The 16678-nt window shown below is 37.2% G+C and overlaps 2 protein-coding genes across 4 annotated transcripts; both read right to left on the reverse strand.

Annotated features, from left to right (window-relative positions):
* Positions 1-4074: 4074 nt before the first annotated feature.
* LOC103956399 (uridine nucleosidase 1) lies at positions 4075-7655 on the reverse strand. 2 transcript variants are annotated; one of them, XM_009368372.3, is made up of 9 exons: positions 7337-7655; positions 6113-6228; positions 5925-5984; positions 5505-5687; positions 5302-5406; positions 4962-5058; positions 4745-4852; positions 4504-4639; positions 4075-4420 (listed from the first exon to the last, which is right to left on the reverse strand). In XM_009368372.3, exons 1-9 carry the CDS (start codon positions 7449-7451, stop codon positions 4312-4314), a joined length of 1029 nt encoding a protein of 342 aa, XP_009366647.2. In that variant the 5' UTR covers positions 7452-7655; the 3' UTR covers positions 4075-4311. The 2 variants fall into 2 exon arrangements, with proteins under 2 accessions (XP_009366647.2, XP_009366646.2); XM_009368371.3 differs by having other exon boundaries at positions 6113-6231.
* Positions 7656-11263: 3608 nt separating this feature from the next.
* On the reverse strand, positions 11264-16460 carry LOC103956400 (transcription initiation factor TFIID subunit 12). Of its 2 annotated transcripts, none has more exons than XM_009368374.3 (9): positions 15578-16460; positions 15216-15380; positions 13877-14476; positions 13419-13493; positions 12865-12943; positions 12710-12774; positions 12541-12576; positions 12209-12390; positions 11264-11649 (listed from the first exon to the last, which is right to left on the reverse strand). In XM_009368374.3, exons 1-8 carry the CDS (start codon positions 16115-16117, stop codon positions 12247-12249), a joined length of 1704 nt encoding a protein of 567 aa, XP_009366649.2. In that variant the 5' UTR covers positions 16118-16460; the 3' UTR covers positions 11264-11649; positions 12209-12246. The 2 variants fall into 2 exon arrangements, with proteins under 2 accessions (XP_009366649.2, XP_009366648.2); XM_009368373.3 differs by having other exon boundaries at positions 11264-11676; positions 15578-16459.
* Positions 16461-16678: the final 218 nt, after the last annotated feature.

Genomic DNA, 16678 nt, shown 5'->3' on the forward strand with positions numbered 1-16678 from the left:
TAATTTTTAGGGTCAACAGGCACATAGAGAGAGAAGAGAGAGATGTGTAATTGTGAGGTGTGTTCTATTCCACCCCATTGTGCATTTATTTATAGTAGTAGGGAAGGTTAAATCCTTACCCTAATAGGATAATATCTAGTCTAAGAGATATGGTAGAATCTCATAAGGATATCCTAGATATGTTAGGATTTACACAATCAAATTCCTAATATAATAGGACTACAACAATATGTATTATCATCATCGAGAAATCAAGGGAAATTTTCTCACAATTCACATATTCTTAAGAAAAAATCTTGGATTATTACTAATTGGTCACATTTTTGGACCTAATTATCCCTAAAATTTAGGGCAAAAAAATTATTGCTCAAGTGACTAAAAGAATACTTTCTTGCACCCAAAGTAATTTATCCAATTATTCTCCCCCACCATTTTTAGTTTCTTACAGACACCATCTTTATTTCTAACCATTAGTTTGAATAAATCAAACAAACTTAACGGCAAAAATTAAACAAGGATAAGTAAGAGAGCAAAACAAATGTGTGTTTATCGTTTCTCTTGTTGTTGCATATTGTATCATGAAAAGTAAAGATAAAGTGTAAGAAACTCATCAATTAACTAGAGAGAGAGAGAGAGAGAGAGAGAGAGAGAGAGGAGTTTAAGGTATAAAGGTAAAGGTACCGATTCAATCAGCGAGGACACGACCATTGGAGTAACAACCTGTGGGTTTGGCAGAAAAGGAGTTTCCATAAGGGTACCAATTATTTATTTTTATTTAAAAACAATTATGTAGCTAACATATGTAAATTTATTAATACATTAATGTCATGAACTTCCATCAAAATGTAAAGACGAAATAGGTCCAATAAACATAAGGAGCTAGGGCCAGAATACTACTTTTTCCTATATTTTTCTATTGACCTAAACTAAAAATATGAAGATTCTTGAGTAAAGCATCCAATGAACAGTCCCTTAGATTTCTCAGAGAGAATAAAAATTCCTTTACAGTATGTGAAAAAAAAATAGACAAGATTGCGACTTTATTCTCTTTTGTAACGTAACCAACCATATAAACTTCCATTACCTTTTGATTTGGTGGTATTTTCCTTTCAACGTTAAAGGTATCTCAAACTTAAATGTGTCATGCCTTGTTAAATAAATAAATAAATAATCATATAGATGAAACAAAAATGTCTCCCAAAGATTTTTTGGTTAAAGTGGGATCCAAAAAGATTGCCAATGAAGAACTTTTATTAAAACAAACATACATTTACAAACAAACAAATGCCCACTTTATTCCTATACACAAACAAAGAACGGGCTTAAAAACAAAGAAAACACAAAAAATGAGCCCAACAACAGTGAAGCCCAAACACAACAAAACGTCTGAGAACTATCTATTGTGCTCTTCATCACTGATCCAAGAATCAGCCAACCATCCGATTCTCCGTCCACCATCGATCATCACCTTCACAGACGCCACTTGCGCACAGCCATCAACAAGAGATAGTCAGCGAGAGAGAAGCCAACCATCAGAAAGAAGCTCCGGGAAATTCCCAAGCAACACCGCCGGAAACGGCAGACAACAAGGAAAACATGGTGGTGTAGGAAACACCTGAGCTGGATAAAACACCGAAACTCTACACACGAACTCAACAGAAAACATGGCTGAAAATCGAAGCAAGGAAGGGCTATGAAAAGGGATATCCACGGGGGTTGAGGAATTGGAAAGGCCAGAAAGGAAAATTGGAAGAACCATCAGCAAATGGAAGAGGAGAAGAAAGAAAGGACAAAAATAAAAGACCACCCACTGATCCCAGCCGCAGCTAGGATCGGTGACATCAAACGGAAGCATGATCAAGAAATCACTCACACAAAACGGTAAGAAGCACCCTCAAGTAGAGGGAAGGACTGTAATGTATCCCAAAGATTGACTTATGGTTAATGTATGTATACAGAGACAGTATATGTTGGTGTTCAATAAAAAAAAAAAAGGGTGTTAAGTGAATGAGCTAAAATGGAAGAAAAAAAAGAAAGCCATGAAATGGAAAAGAAAGGAAAAAAATAAACACACGACACACACTCTCATTGCAAATACATGTGTTCCTTTTGTATTTTTCACTTCTCTTTTGTACAGGCTTATTTCTTCTCACACATTTACATCCAACACAAACTCAACCTCTGAATCTTTTCCAGAAACATGGAGGGTAGCAAGCTTCCCTACTCCGCCATCGTCAGAATCATAGTCCTCTCGTCGGAAAAAGTTGGATTGTATATAACATTTGTTCTATAAACTGCTTAAACTTACAGTCAAATAAGAAAGAGGAAAAAAAAATCTAGTAATTCTGTATTATTCTACCTTTGTTTAAATGGAGTAATCTTGATAACCAAACCAGGAAAAACGTCATCAGAGTCATCAATATGTGGATTCTCCTCAACTATGTAGGGGTCACCACATTTTTCACTAATTGTTTGCAGTGTCTCTCCTTCACGAACCACGTAAATTTCATCACACGGCATGTATTCCATATGATCATCATCAATCTGGAGCTGAACCATCCTTCCCTTATATTCGCTTTCGCCGGATAACGATTGACAGCAGCTCAGAACCAGCATCGCCGCCACAATCAAAGCGCAGTACCAGGAAATCTTTGCTGCCATTGTAGTTGGCGAGGATAAAACATAGACCATGCTTGCTTTAAATTTGTGCCAAGTTGATTTTTCTTTGGATTGAAATTGGATTATGGCTCTTGGAGAGGAATTGTGGTATTATTTAAGAGAAGGGGGGCATGTCTTTGGTGGTTGGATGGGTATAAAATTCTTGGAGGGAGTTGAAACTGCTCTCTCAATGTGGTAGGTAAACGTCAGCACAAATGACTTGAAAAAAGAAAACCCTAAAAAATAATTAAAAAAATAAAGGAAGAGGGGAAAATAATCGGTATACTTTGTAAAGCACATGATGTAACGGTTACATGTTGGATTTCTTCTTTAAATCGTTAGAAAAAAAAAATTCAACCATCAACTACCACATCATATGGTTTACAAAACATAGGACTCGTTTGGAAGTGAAAATGGCTGAAAGTGCTTTTGGTGAAAATGTGTTTGGATTCTAAAAGCACTGCAAATACTTCCTGCAAGAAGCACTTCAAGTTTTTTTTTTTTCAGAATTCACTTACATTTTACTAAGAATTGATTATAAAGCACTCTCATTAGAAATATTTTCAACCATTTTAGAAGCACTTTCAAAACAATAGAGTAAATTCTCTACCTTTTTCATATCAACTGCCATATTAAATGGATTTGGTCTTGGGGGTTTTGACACACCTGCTTCTCTTTGGTATGCCTTTGGCTCCTTTTTCTAGAGGGGTGGCTGGTTAAGGCAATAAAGACTTTTTTCAAACAATGGTGGCTGAGTGTGGTGGCTAATAAATTAAGTCAAAAAAATACTAGGAAAATTATAATATTGTGTTCTGCCGCCCTGTTTTGACATATTGAATATAATTAGCTAGATGACGATTGTAGAAAGGTATCAAACACCAAATAAGACGAAGGATTTGCATGTTGCGTCTAAATAAATACCATATGTTTACCTATTTACAAAAACTTGATAATACCTCTTACGTTTGAGAGATTTTTGAGTGGGGTTGTCATATATGGCGGTTTCTGGTTGTCTAAAGAACTAGAGCAGCATCCGTCATCCTTGTACATAAAATTATAGGGTTTTAGTTTTATGTGTGTGACCGCACTGACATGTAATTTGGCTAACGGACGCAAAATTCTAAAAAATAAATAAAAAAATAGGCATCACCTAACCACTAGAGACTGAGCAGGCAGATTATTTAAAGAAACTGGTTGGAGGGATGGATAGAGACCTCCAAACCGGGAACTTGGGCAGTCACAGTTACAAGAATTGAGTTCAAATAGATTTCTTGTGGATCACTGCTCTACTGCTCAAGTGTCATTTTTATGCAGGTTTTCTTGGGACGAAACACAAATTAATTTCTTTAACGTCATACCGAGTAATTAGACATGTAAAAATTTGAGACGGAAAATTAAACGCGACAATTTTGCACAGAAATTCGAAAGGAATGTCCTATTCCTTGTTGGTAACTTCATTAGAGGTGTAACCGGACATCATTCAGAAAATGTTTTACAATTTCAAATAAACACAAGGTTTCATGGAAGGCTCGCTCTCTCTTCACGCCTCGGACTTGGGGCATCTCTGAGAAGGGAAAGGCCATGAAGGAAGGTATTGTCAATGGAAACTAGGGGCAGCAGCAATTATCCTTCTCAGTAATATGTAGTGCGCTTTCACGATTTCATCAACAGATTTCGTATGTAATCCAGGACTGCATCCACATTCACCGTCCAAGCAACTTCAACAGGGGAATAACCTGTCCATGGATTGCCTGTATTCCACCTGTAATATAGTATACTCATTAGACTCGTAGAGAAGCATTTGCGTAAAAAAGAATTCATTGGAGCACGCTAATCTGCACATACTTTTTCAGTCCTTGATCCATCAGTGTATGCCCGACGCAGATACCCTGAGTCTCAACCCTCACAACGCCCTTCTTGTACGTGAAGAGATCAGGACGGACTAGTGCTACAAAACTGACAGGGTCATGAAGGAAAATCCCTGAAACATACGGCAGAGAATCATTTACGTAGAACGTCAAACCAAAATAGAAGGGCTTTTAACAGATTTTGAACAGGTAAGTGTAAGGCTATCGCTTAAGTTTACCATAAACACCATCAGATTTCACATGCCAGTCTCTGTAGAATTTGCACGAGTCACATATGAATTGAGTATGCTTTCCTTTAGATTGCCGCAGTTGAAGGAGGTCATCATCTGAAACCACAATACGATATTCAAGTCAGTTAGGATATCAAAATTCCAGTGGAATAGCTCATGAGAATGTGTCCGGAAAGTTAAGCAAACTGTAAACTGGAAGTTGCACCTGTAAATTTCACTTGGGTTGTAATATTTATTCCAACAACAGTAATGTTAGCCCCAGACGTAAACACAACATCTGCCGCTTCTGGATCTCCATAAATCTGCAAGCCAGACATTGGTTTCTTCATGTACACATTATTGAGACAAAACTGACAAGTAAATGTGAATAGTTCTCAACAGTTAATGGCAGTTATGCAAGTATATGAGGGAGAATAAGCTAATAGCCTAAGAGGGATGAAAACCAATCCCCACAATTTTTTTCAGGAAAAAGTTACTTCTAAATAAAGCATGAAATAATTTGGTGAAGTGTTATTTTTACTTGTTGCATGCACGGTGGCACTTACATTTGCTTCAGCAGCAGGATTTACATTTCCCAAAGCAAAGAAGGAACCGCCAAGTACGACCACCCTTTTCACCTTTTTCGCGAATGAAGAATCCCTTTTGATTGCCTGAGCAAAGAAGCATTGTCATAATAAGGAAAGATATCAAATCTCAGAAGCTCAGGTCAACACCAAAATGAAGAAGTAAAAAGGACTCTTCAACTTACCAATGCTAAGTTTGTCAAGGGACCCAGGGCCAGTATAGATACTTCACCAGGATACTCAGAGATCGTATCAACTAAAAACTCAGCAGCATTCTTCTCAATTTTCTTTGTTTTTGGAGGAGGTAGATGCAAGTTCCCCATCCCATCAGAACCATGTATAAAGTCTGCCACACGTGGGCTTCCACCCTACTTCCACAAGGAAACATGGTTACGATAAACTAAATAAGGTTACTTATTAGAAACTAAAGAAGGGGGCATAGGGTAGGGTGTGAACATTATTAAACTATCAACTATCAAATGAAACAAGGGACAAAAAAATAGCCAATGAACAAATATAAAGGTGTAATGCCCAAGGAATGCCCGAAGGCTAACCTCAATTCTAGCCTTCTAGGCCAGCTAAAGGAATACATATCAAATTATTACCTTTAGAGGCTCAGGACTTCCCTCTGCCACTGGCAAACCTGGATGCCCTGCGATCTCACACTATCCTTTTGCAGATTAAGAACAGTAATTGATCATGAACACACTCAAAAGAAAATAAAAAAATGGAATTGATAGACAGACCCGAATTCATTACAAGAAGATGAAATTCAAAAGACATGAGGACGTACCAGAAGCAAGGCATTGCGAGTGGCGTCTTCCGTGGTGACATTACCAAATATTGTTGTGAAGCCTAAGATTTCTAACTCCGGTGATTGAAATGCCATTAAGATGGCCATGGTATCATCTGCTGATTAGCAATAAAGAAAAGTGTTACACATGAAAACATGTTGGAGAAAGAAAAGTCGATAAATGTTGTTTTGGATTCCATAACAAACGATTTTCCATTACATTTAACTACTAAGTAGATGTCATTCAATTCCCATTTCTATGCAAGCATTATAAAGTTTCTAAACCCTCAAGGGCATATTCTCCCACAGACTTTAACTTTACTACTCTATACATTGTGATAAAAAAGGAAAGAGGGACAATCCAAAAAACAAGCAGTTCATAATATATGATCCCAATTCTTTCCTTTTCCATAATTCACTGATTAACCATGAATAAGTCAATAAAACTCATTAGAATGTGAGCATCCAATCGGCAATAGGAGGAAGAGGCCCAAGAATATGTGAACTATTAAGGTAAAGCTTCCGTTTCCGATGTGGGACAACTCTCAACATAACTAAGCTTTTCTTTCATGCTTCCTCAACTCCCAGTTCCAAACTATTATTATCCAAAAAATGGTTATGAAAAAGTCAAAATCACCAAATAAAAAGTCAGGCATGGACAAAGAAACACTCCACAAGACGATCACATTTCGGATACATAATTAATTCAATAACTAAAGATCCTCACGCTAACTCCATCACCATTTGGCATAAAACCAATCAAATATTCAGAATAGAAATCATCAAAATGCGGTCAATTCAATGAACAAAAAAACGCAAGCTAAGCCTAAAAGTAAGACAATTGAGCCTAACCTTTTTCCCCAATTTTAGCTTAGCTCAAACAAGTTCCCCACTTTCCACATTCCAAACCATCACGAAACTCAAAATTAAAAATTCATCCTAGTTACTGTTCCCACATTTTCTCAGTCACCAAACAGAGCAATAGGAACCATCCCAAAATTCAAAATTTACTCTCTCAGCAACCAAACAGATCAAAAGGAACGATCACAAAGTTGAAAATTTAAAATTCCAGCCTGGTTACTAATCGCAAATTTTCACAGCAACCAAACAGAGCAAAAGGAACCCTCAAAATTCAAATTTTCTAGCAACCAAACAGGCAATAGGAACACTAATGCATAACACTTGGGAAAAAAAAAATCAAGCAAATTGAAACAGAAAACTGACCAATTCCAGGGTCGGTATCAATAATGAGCTTCTCGCGCTTCAGATGATTAGCCCGAACGCAGTCTCTTTCACCATCGACCGCCACGCCTTTAGAATTCGTCATCGCGCTCTCCATGAACAAACGCCTTCTCCGATCTCTCTCAGAACGATAAGAACAATCCCAGAGGAAACGACGGCGAGTATGTATTTATATAATGTGTATGTATATGCGAGAGATATACTATATTATAGTATGCATACACATATACATACACACATATATATATATATATAATAATCGGAATTGGGGTTTCGTCGGATTGGGAGGGACGACGAGAGCGATGGTGCCTCAAGAGGCATCTCGGCGAGTTTATATAGGTTTTAGGTGCCGGAAGATGAGGAGGAGACGTGTGCGTTTGGGATCAATCATGATCGACAGGTGGCACGTTTCAAGTGGATCTCGATCTTGTCCAGTCACTTTGTAACTTTGTTTGCTGAAAATCCCCAGCTCAAGGGAATATCCACGAGGGGACGGAAATGCCGAAATGGAATTACAAAAGCATAATACTTGGGTCCTAACCTGTCCGGATTCAAGATACTGACTTTTTGATGTACAGAGATTTTTCAACGTGTCTAAAACCAAAGTTCTAAAAAACATTAGACGCTAGTCAGGCGACAGGCTAAAGCCTAGCGGCTAGACGGATTAGGAGAATTTAAGTAAATTGATTATATTTCGTGTAAATAAGTGTCTGTTTATACTTAAAATATATATGATTTCATCATAAACTACAAAATAGAATGATATATATATATATATTATGAAGTATTGGACATAATGAAAACATAGAGAACAAGCATATAATGTGTGTTCATTTAAGTATTCAACAAGTCTTTACAATTTATTGAAAAACAAGTAAAATGCAAAATGAAAGCTATCTATTTCTGTCTAAATAAGTCGCAACCTAGTCGGTGTCTATGCAGTCTAGGCGGGCTAGGCGGGTGCCTAGGCGGTCTAGACTTCATTTCTTAATTTTCAAACGTCTAGTCATTAATCAGGGAGGTGGCTAGCCGCCTAGCACCTAGGCGGAGATTTTTAGAACAGCGCCTGAAACACGAGATGTCATATGTTATATTACAAGTGAAGGGAGAGCTAAAAAATTAATCTTTTCCCTATTTATATAATAACACATGGTTTTGGAAATATGCGAGATTAGAACTTGTAAAAGATCACATGATTTGAATTTTGGAGCTGTTTATTCAAAATTGCGGACAACGATGAGAGAGAGAGAGAGAGAGAGAGAGAGAGAGATGGGAGATGCATGGGAGGGGAGGTGGTGGAAGGGGTGGGGGTACCGGCTGGCAACGACGACGACAAAGAGGACAGTCTGGCGAAGGTTGGTGAGGGAGATGAATAACGGTTGGATACAAGACTGGTGAATGTTTGGTTTTAGTTTGGTGTTTGTGTGTACAAAAAGGCACGTGTCGTTATTTGATTGTACCACATAAGATAGTTAGTATGTTGGATACTCCCTCGTGAGTACCGATGAAAAATGATGGGTTCCGACTTCTTTTCGATTTTTGAAAAGCGAGGAGGGGATGTCGAATTTAGGGATTCGAGTGGAAACTATTTTTAATTACCACAGTTATAAATTTGTATATGGTTATGTAACACTTTGTTATGTGCTGTATTTTTCACATGTTATAATTTGAGTAGATCACATACGTTTTAGGTGTTATTTTTTGTTATCAAATTCTCATATGACATAACTGATAATCGTTTTTCATAAAGAAAAAAAATTGAAACATGATCTAATTATCATCAAATTTAATCCAATCAAGAATTTAAAATGATCAAGGTAAAAGTTTACAAGCTAAGTGACGTAACTTATATTTGTAACAAATTTACTCATAGTAAATAATCTTAACCATTTTGAGTTACAAATTTTTTAGTTTTTACGGAGTTTTCCGTTATTTATAATGATTTTTATGATGCCAATAAAATAAAATACGACATATTAAGCTAACATGCGATCTTCGTCAATTTCTAAATCCGAAGATCAATACAAGGATTTCATTATTGCCATCCCCCTCAACTGTATTATTTGAGATTCCCACACAACACAACCGTAGGGTTTTGGTCATTTTATAGTGAAAATTTAATTATTCTTATCCTTCTTGGTTATTAAATATTGCAACAATAATTGCAAGTGGTGGTTAGGCTAAGCTATTAATTAGGGATAGTGTTTGATCGTTGAAAGAAGAGCATTAAGTCTTATTGAACAGATGTCCAATTAAAAATAGACATATGGCCAAATAATTAAATAATTGAAAACTTTAACCAACATCACTCATGTCAATTTTCCACTGATTTTCAATAAGATTTGATGCACTTCTTTCAGCCGTCAAGCATTATTCATTAATTAAATATCCAACGTGTTATTAAAGTAATTAGAACATCAGCTCACTGTCAAAGTATATTTTAAATAAATCCCAGTTCTACCTAGCTGTATTAAAACCAATTGAATAATGTGATGACACCACTATTACAAGCATTGGAATTTGGATCATGACTCCAGTCGCACCACCATTATACAAAAGATGACTCCACTTTTACAATTAAATACCCTATCTTTAAGATAAAAGTTAAATATCCTAAAACTTTAAAAAAAAATATGAAATATTTATTTGCTGAAAGCGTTTTCGTTAAGAGCACAATAAAATACTTAAAAATTAAATATCCTATAACTTTGAGAAAGAATATCAAATCTTTTTTTTGCTGAAAGCGTTTTTGTTAAAAGCACAATAAAATACTTATTACAAATTCAAGTGGTTTTTTTTTTTTTTTTTTTGAAATACAGAGATGCTTGATCGAACTTTAATGCATAGAAAGAAGCATATTACTCTAACTAATTTGACTAAACTTAACACATTGCAAAAACATCTTTAGCCATTGTTAAACAAGCCCTAAAAGGTTGTAGCTCACTTTTCTTCAAATTTAAGAGACCCGCCTAAAGTCACTCAGTATTATGGTCTGATGATATTCTTCTTCACTTAATTCAATGCGAAATTAAGTTGCCCATAGTATGGCTTAGCTGATCTTCCCTCCCCTTAATAATAAAAATATCAATGTACTCACCAAAAAAAAAAAAAGAAAAAAAAAACAGAGACCCACCTAAAAGCTAAGAACATATTTATGAGCACGCATGGTATGAATTATCATCTATTTTCTTGACATCTCTTGCATCTACTAAACACATAATGAATAAAAAAAAAAAAATTGAGTGGGCCTCTAATAAAAATCAGTTTATCTCATGCCTGAGTAACCGAAGGTCACCAAGAAATAAGTAGTTTATTCCAAACTTCAACAACCAAGTATCATTCCGTTCGATAATTTATTTCATTTCAATCAAGTAAGCATACCCCAAATTCAGCCTTAAATTTTGGTTTTCAAGTATTCAACTATTTGCATTATGACAGTTGGTATTCCAAATCATATTTTCAGTACACTGAAAAATCTCTCGAGCACGTGGCAATGGCATTCAACATGGGACAAAGAAATCCACATGTGCAAGACAATACAGTGGTGCCCCAACCAATTAACAGAATTCACCATATCCTTTTGATGCCAAGACAAAAGCATATCGGAACACATGGAAAAGCCACTTTTCTTCCCACATAAGCAACATAATTTTGTTTTACCAATAATTTAGCGGTCAAAAAATCCGCTTTATGCAAGATATAACGGTTGCAAAGATTTATTAGATTCGCACATAGTACATACAAGATATAACTGTTGAATGTACATACCATGACAGAAAAATGATTAAATATATGCCAAGGAAAGAACAAAGGACAAAGATTATCTGCCCTCCCGTGCCCTCCTGTTTGTATGGTCACGGTTAAGAATTATGAACAAAACAGTAGACGGGCAGCGTAATTTTGAATCAGTAGATCAGACATTAAGCCTTCATATATCACGAGGAAAACCTCGATCAAAAAGTTAAAAATGAATTTGAATTTCGTTGGTTTTAATCGAATGAGATTTCGATCTAAATTTTTACCATATCGGTAAAGATGGATGACAAGAAGAATACAAAACTATGAACTTGCCAATATGCACTCCAAGTGACAAATTTGAGTTCTTCCATATACACAACTGGTTTAATGGTGATCCGAAAAGTTCGGGGATCAATCAATTTGTGGAAGTAGAACTTCGTACTTTCAATGTTACCCCAGGGAAGATTTCTGGTTCCTTACCTCCAGGAAGACCTCGGCTGCTAGGATTCTCCTCATTCTACCGTCAGATCAAGAAATTTTAGAGCAAAATTTGGCCCCTGCACCAAGTATGCGATGTCAGATACCTGTCGACATATAGATAGAAGCACAACAATTAGTACTTCACATCGTATGTAAAAACTGCACGGTTGAAACCACACATGCAGTATTTAACAATGGCAGAAGATAAAGGTGATAAACAGAAACAACTGAACATGACAACCGCTCCTCTCACTTGATCAAATGGAACTCTGTTAAACTCAAAGACCAAAACCCGAAAATTAATTCATGATGCTAATTATAGACCAACAAAATTTGATAAAATAGAGTGTATTTATCAAATCCCAATTCAGGAAAGGAGGAACCTTTTTTTCCTTTTTGGTAAATAATGGAAGAGAGAAGTTATAAGAACTACAGTCTACAAAGAGCGAGATTAAAGGGTAGACATTATAAACTCGAAACTAAGAGCAACTTTTCTCTAAAGAAATCTTGAACTGTCTACATGCATATACTTGTAGTAAGCGTAATAAGATAATTGAACGCAAATAACAGCAGCAATTAGCTCCAGGACAAGCTCCTGTTTATTGAACACAAATATCAGCATTGTGTTTGACGTACCTTTGTAGTATAAAATCTGCTCGTAACGGTTAATGTTGTTATGTAACTTCACGCATTTTAGAGTTTTGGGAGCTTATGATGTTGGCAGGTGTCTTAATAAGACCACCCTTTGCATTTCCAGCGGCTTGTCCAGTGGGATTCCTAGCATTTGCTGTCTCAGTTGCTACTATGGACTTCTTTATCTGCCAAAGAAGGGAAGGAGAAAATTATAGAAAATCAAATAGGACAAACCTAAGGATAAGTTTTACATGTTTCATAATCATTCATGATGAATTATTCTAACCACCAAGTTCAAGTCAAAACACAGCAAAGAAAACGCAGGCCAAACTTACCACAGCAAGACGTTCCTTGTGGATATCATTTGTAAGCTGCAAAACCATCACAAAAAGCAATCAACAATTAATGAAGCATTAAAAGGTTTTTTATTTTTGCATCACCATAAACATAGGTTTTTAAGTTTTACGATGCTAAAGTACTAGTAACCAGTCAATCCATGCTTACTGGTTTTTTGAAGCCTTTAATCTCATCACCACCGAACCCAGGCAGAGTTATATTCCAATTCTTTTCTGTACAAGAAAAATAAATACAGAAGGTTAAGCACTGGCGTACATAATGTGAACAGAAATATCAGCTAGCACTTCTCCCACATAACTAACCAATATGTAGAAGTATGTCTTTTGCTTCTAATTGAGTTGATTTTCTATGCTTGGCTAGTGAGCAACTAAATGTTGTAATCTGCAAATGGGAAAAAACATATTGTCACAATAAGAATTATGAACAAAACAGAATACATATATATAGAAAGCTATAATTGGGGATAATGAAAAGTCAATCATTGTACAACATACTGAAAGCGGTGAAGCAAAGACCATATGAAACAATAAGCAAATAAAGCCTTTTCCTATGAAGTTAGTGCTGGCCACACAATGCTTTCTTATCAAGGCAAATTATTCATACCCAAGCACCTATTTCAGCTAGAGCAGATATGCACTTGCAAATTAAGAAATTGTGAAACATATGCAGATCATATAATATTAAGAAGCATATGCAGATCATATTAAATGATTAGCAGCGCACAAAAGGGCCCAGAATCACAAAATAAGGCAGTTATAACTTCACAAAATTTGTTTAGCAATACAAGCTTAATAATCAGGGATATCCTTTAAGTGCAAGAAAAAAAAAAACACAAAATACTAGCTCAATTACTCACAGAATCAACAAATTCATCTGCAATGTCCATGAGAATTTCTTCAACTTCTGGATCCAACTTCTCAGATGGATCAATCTGTCCAAAAGCAGAAAACTCAGTAACTGGAAGCAAAAAGAAAGATATTAATTTTAAATATAAACAAAAAAGATATTATTGTCAAGCGGTTGGGTTAGGCAATCCCCTCTTATTAATAAGGAGTATATGTTAGAAAAGGATACAGCAATTTAGAGAGATCAGGGCTGCCTATTAACATGCTAGAGACAATTTTTCTCTCCCAAATATAAATAGGTGAGACTTGTTCCTTTAAGAACCATTAACAAATGATATGTACATCCACTCTAGTGCAAAAGGAATGCCTCTTAAAATTAGCTTTAACAATGAGTACTGATGAAACTTCTGAACAAATGCAAGCATGAGCGGATATCAAAGTACGAAGAAAGAAGGCCAACATGACTCACCTGGTTGACTAGCTCACGGATGCTTCTTTTGCCAAGAATTCTATTACAAGATTCATCTGTTTCTGGACTAAGAGTTTTATTTTGGGCCCCTGATTGGACTGTGTTAGGCTGTGCAGCTACAAGAGCGGAAGACTTGGGATTAACAGGGCCCTGCACCCTTGTGATCTGTTGCTGACGAGGCGTGGTTTGTGGGACCCTTGATTGCTGAACTTGTTGTGCAGATGATGTAGGCTGTTGCTGTGAAGCTAAAGACAGGGGTTGGTGCGGTGAAGCAGAAGTCAGGGAATGGTGCTGCTGCTGTGAAGCAGAAGGCAGGGGATGGTGCTGCTGCTGGGGAGCTGAAGGCATTGGATGGTGCTGTAGCTGCGAAGCTGTAGGATGGGGATGAGACTGTTGCTGTTGCTGCGGAAGATGTGATCTTTGCTGCATGGATGGCGAGTTCATCTGCTGCCTATATGAAGGGGATGGGATAGGAGGCTTCCCTTGTGGCCCAGATGACAACCATGGCTGAGTATGAGGCTGCAAACCTTGAGATGCATTTGGTGATGAACTAGCAGATCCAACTGATGAAACTCGTAAAACGCTGTGCCCTTGGAAATTCTGCATAAAGGAAGTGGAATAAGCAAGCATACTTGAATAAAATGAAAAAGAAGGGGAAAATAACTCTTAATCACCAGATATCTTTAACAATGCACAACAAGAAGAATTGGTATAGAGAAGATGCACCAACAAAGATAAAGGTCAACAGCAAATGAATGCATGGTCCCATTGAGCCACAAAAGAACAAGCAGGACACATAAGTGGAACCCCAGGGCATACTCAACTTACACAATACTGAAGGAAAAATGACGCCAGGTTCCTGGAGACAAAATTCAAACCATAACATAACATATTTGCTAATCATCATACTCAAATCCCTTGCCCTATTTTGGATAGGGGGCTTTCAAAGTCCCAAGGAACTTTGAAGTTTATACTCAATTGTTTAAATTGCACTAGAAGAGCACAACCAACTACTCAAGAATTACAAAGCTGCTACTAAAACGCTACAAATGCAAGGATTTTCAAATGGCATAGTTTAATGAGTTATTTGAACGTTCCCTCGGATGTATTGCATTCAAGTCACTATCTAATTTTTGTAAGCATTCCTGACAATTTTGGCCTAGGTTCCATGGAACTTTAAAGTCCCTCGTCCACACTCACCACGAACAATGAACCTACAATACAACTCCGGTCATTTCTTTGCTTACACTATATATCCACATTCCCACATGTCCACAAACTATATATTGCACATGGAAATCAAAATAGTAAAATGTGTGTGTGGCAACTGGATACTGACTTGGGAAGATGGGGACTGATTACTCGCAGTGGATGGTGGTCTAAGAGAGGATTGAACTGGTCTCTGTGGATGGTGTGCCGGAATCCCAGTTGGCCGCATTTGAGAACTAGAACCGAGTGAACCCATCATCCCTATTCCCTGCATTCCTTGCATTGATGGTCTCACCTACATATTCCAGCACGTAAACCACACAAACATCTATCAAAGTTCCAAACCAAATAGAAACACAATAAAATTACAAACATGTAGCCCAAATTGGTCACCCAACATATACCAAAATATCAAATAATCAGTAAAATTATCTTCTTTTTCTTTAATGGAAAGTTACAATGATACAATGTTAAACGGAATTGAAATGTCACCTGGGAAGGACTGGAATTGGGTACAGGTTCGGGCACAGAGACGCCGCCACGGCCCATCCCACCAAAATGATGCCCATAGGAAGACGAATAAGGCGTGGGTTGAGGAGTAGACGGGCCGGTGTGATGCGCAGAAACACCAATGGCAATGCCGCCCCTCGGCGGGGAAGGCTGCGAGGGTGAAGGCGGCGGAGGAGGCCCAGACGAAGCGGAAGAAGAAGGCGAAGGATACTGGTGGAAGTGGGACTGCTGCTGCCAAGGAGGACGAGTCAATGTGGAGGGAGGCCTGGGCTGCGAAGGGGGTGGAAGGGACTGGGGGGGCGGTTGCGGTTGATGTAGTGGTTGTGGGGGCAATGGGGTTGAGGGTTTAGGGTTAGGGTTTGGGGAAGGGGGGCTTGGGGTGGAGGTTGGAGTGGTTGTTAAGGAGGAGGACGACGGTGGCTGAGGCTGAGGTGGAGGCTGGGGTTGGGCGGTTTGGGATGGTTCAATGGATGGTTGGGAGGCGGAGGGAGTTGGAGTGGTGGTGGAGTTCTGTTGATCCATGTCAGTTTGTTGGGGTGTTGAGAAGGAGGGAAATTTTGGATCTTTGTTCGGATTATGGTTTTTGGGTTTTCATAGGGGAGAAGAGTTTGGGCAAAGTATGTTGCTTTATTGCGACGGTAGGGTGGTGAAAAATAATTATATTTATATATTTTGGTACGGATTCGATTTTTATTGATTATTTTTAACTAATAATTTAATTCATTAGCGTTGTTGTTTGTGAAGAAAAAAAAATCCGTAACTTTAAGCCTTTGTTTTAGATTTTTTTTTTTTTGGAAAGAAATAGATTTTTCTTTTTAAAATTGGCTGAAACTTTGATGTTTAGGCCTAATGACTTGGGACACATTTGATAAGAAAAACGATAAAATTACTATTTTTTTAGACGTTCTATCAAATCAAATGGAAACAGGCTAATAAGATTAAACAAAAGTGTTTAGGGAAAAAAAATAGTGTGTGACTATTATTTTCTGTTTGAAAAAATGAGTTTATGGAGGTTTTGAAGAGTGTGAGAGTTGACTAATCCAATAACGAAGTGAATCGCTAAAGACAATCACAAGTGAACCA

Source organism: the organism of the source record quoted next, unplaced genomic scaffold, assembly GCF_019419815.1.
Source record: "Pyrus x bretschneideri cultivar Hongxiangsu unplaced genomic scaffold, Pyrus_bretschneideri_v1 Contig9, whole genome shotgun sequence".
Taxonomy (NCBI): Eukaryota; Viridiplantae; Streptophyta; class Magnoliopsida; order Rosales; family Rosaceae; genus Pyrus; species Pyrus x bretschneideri.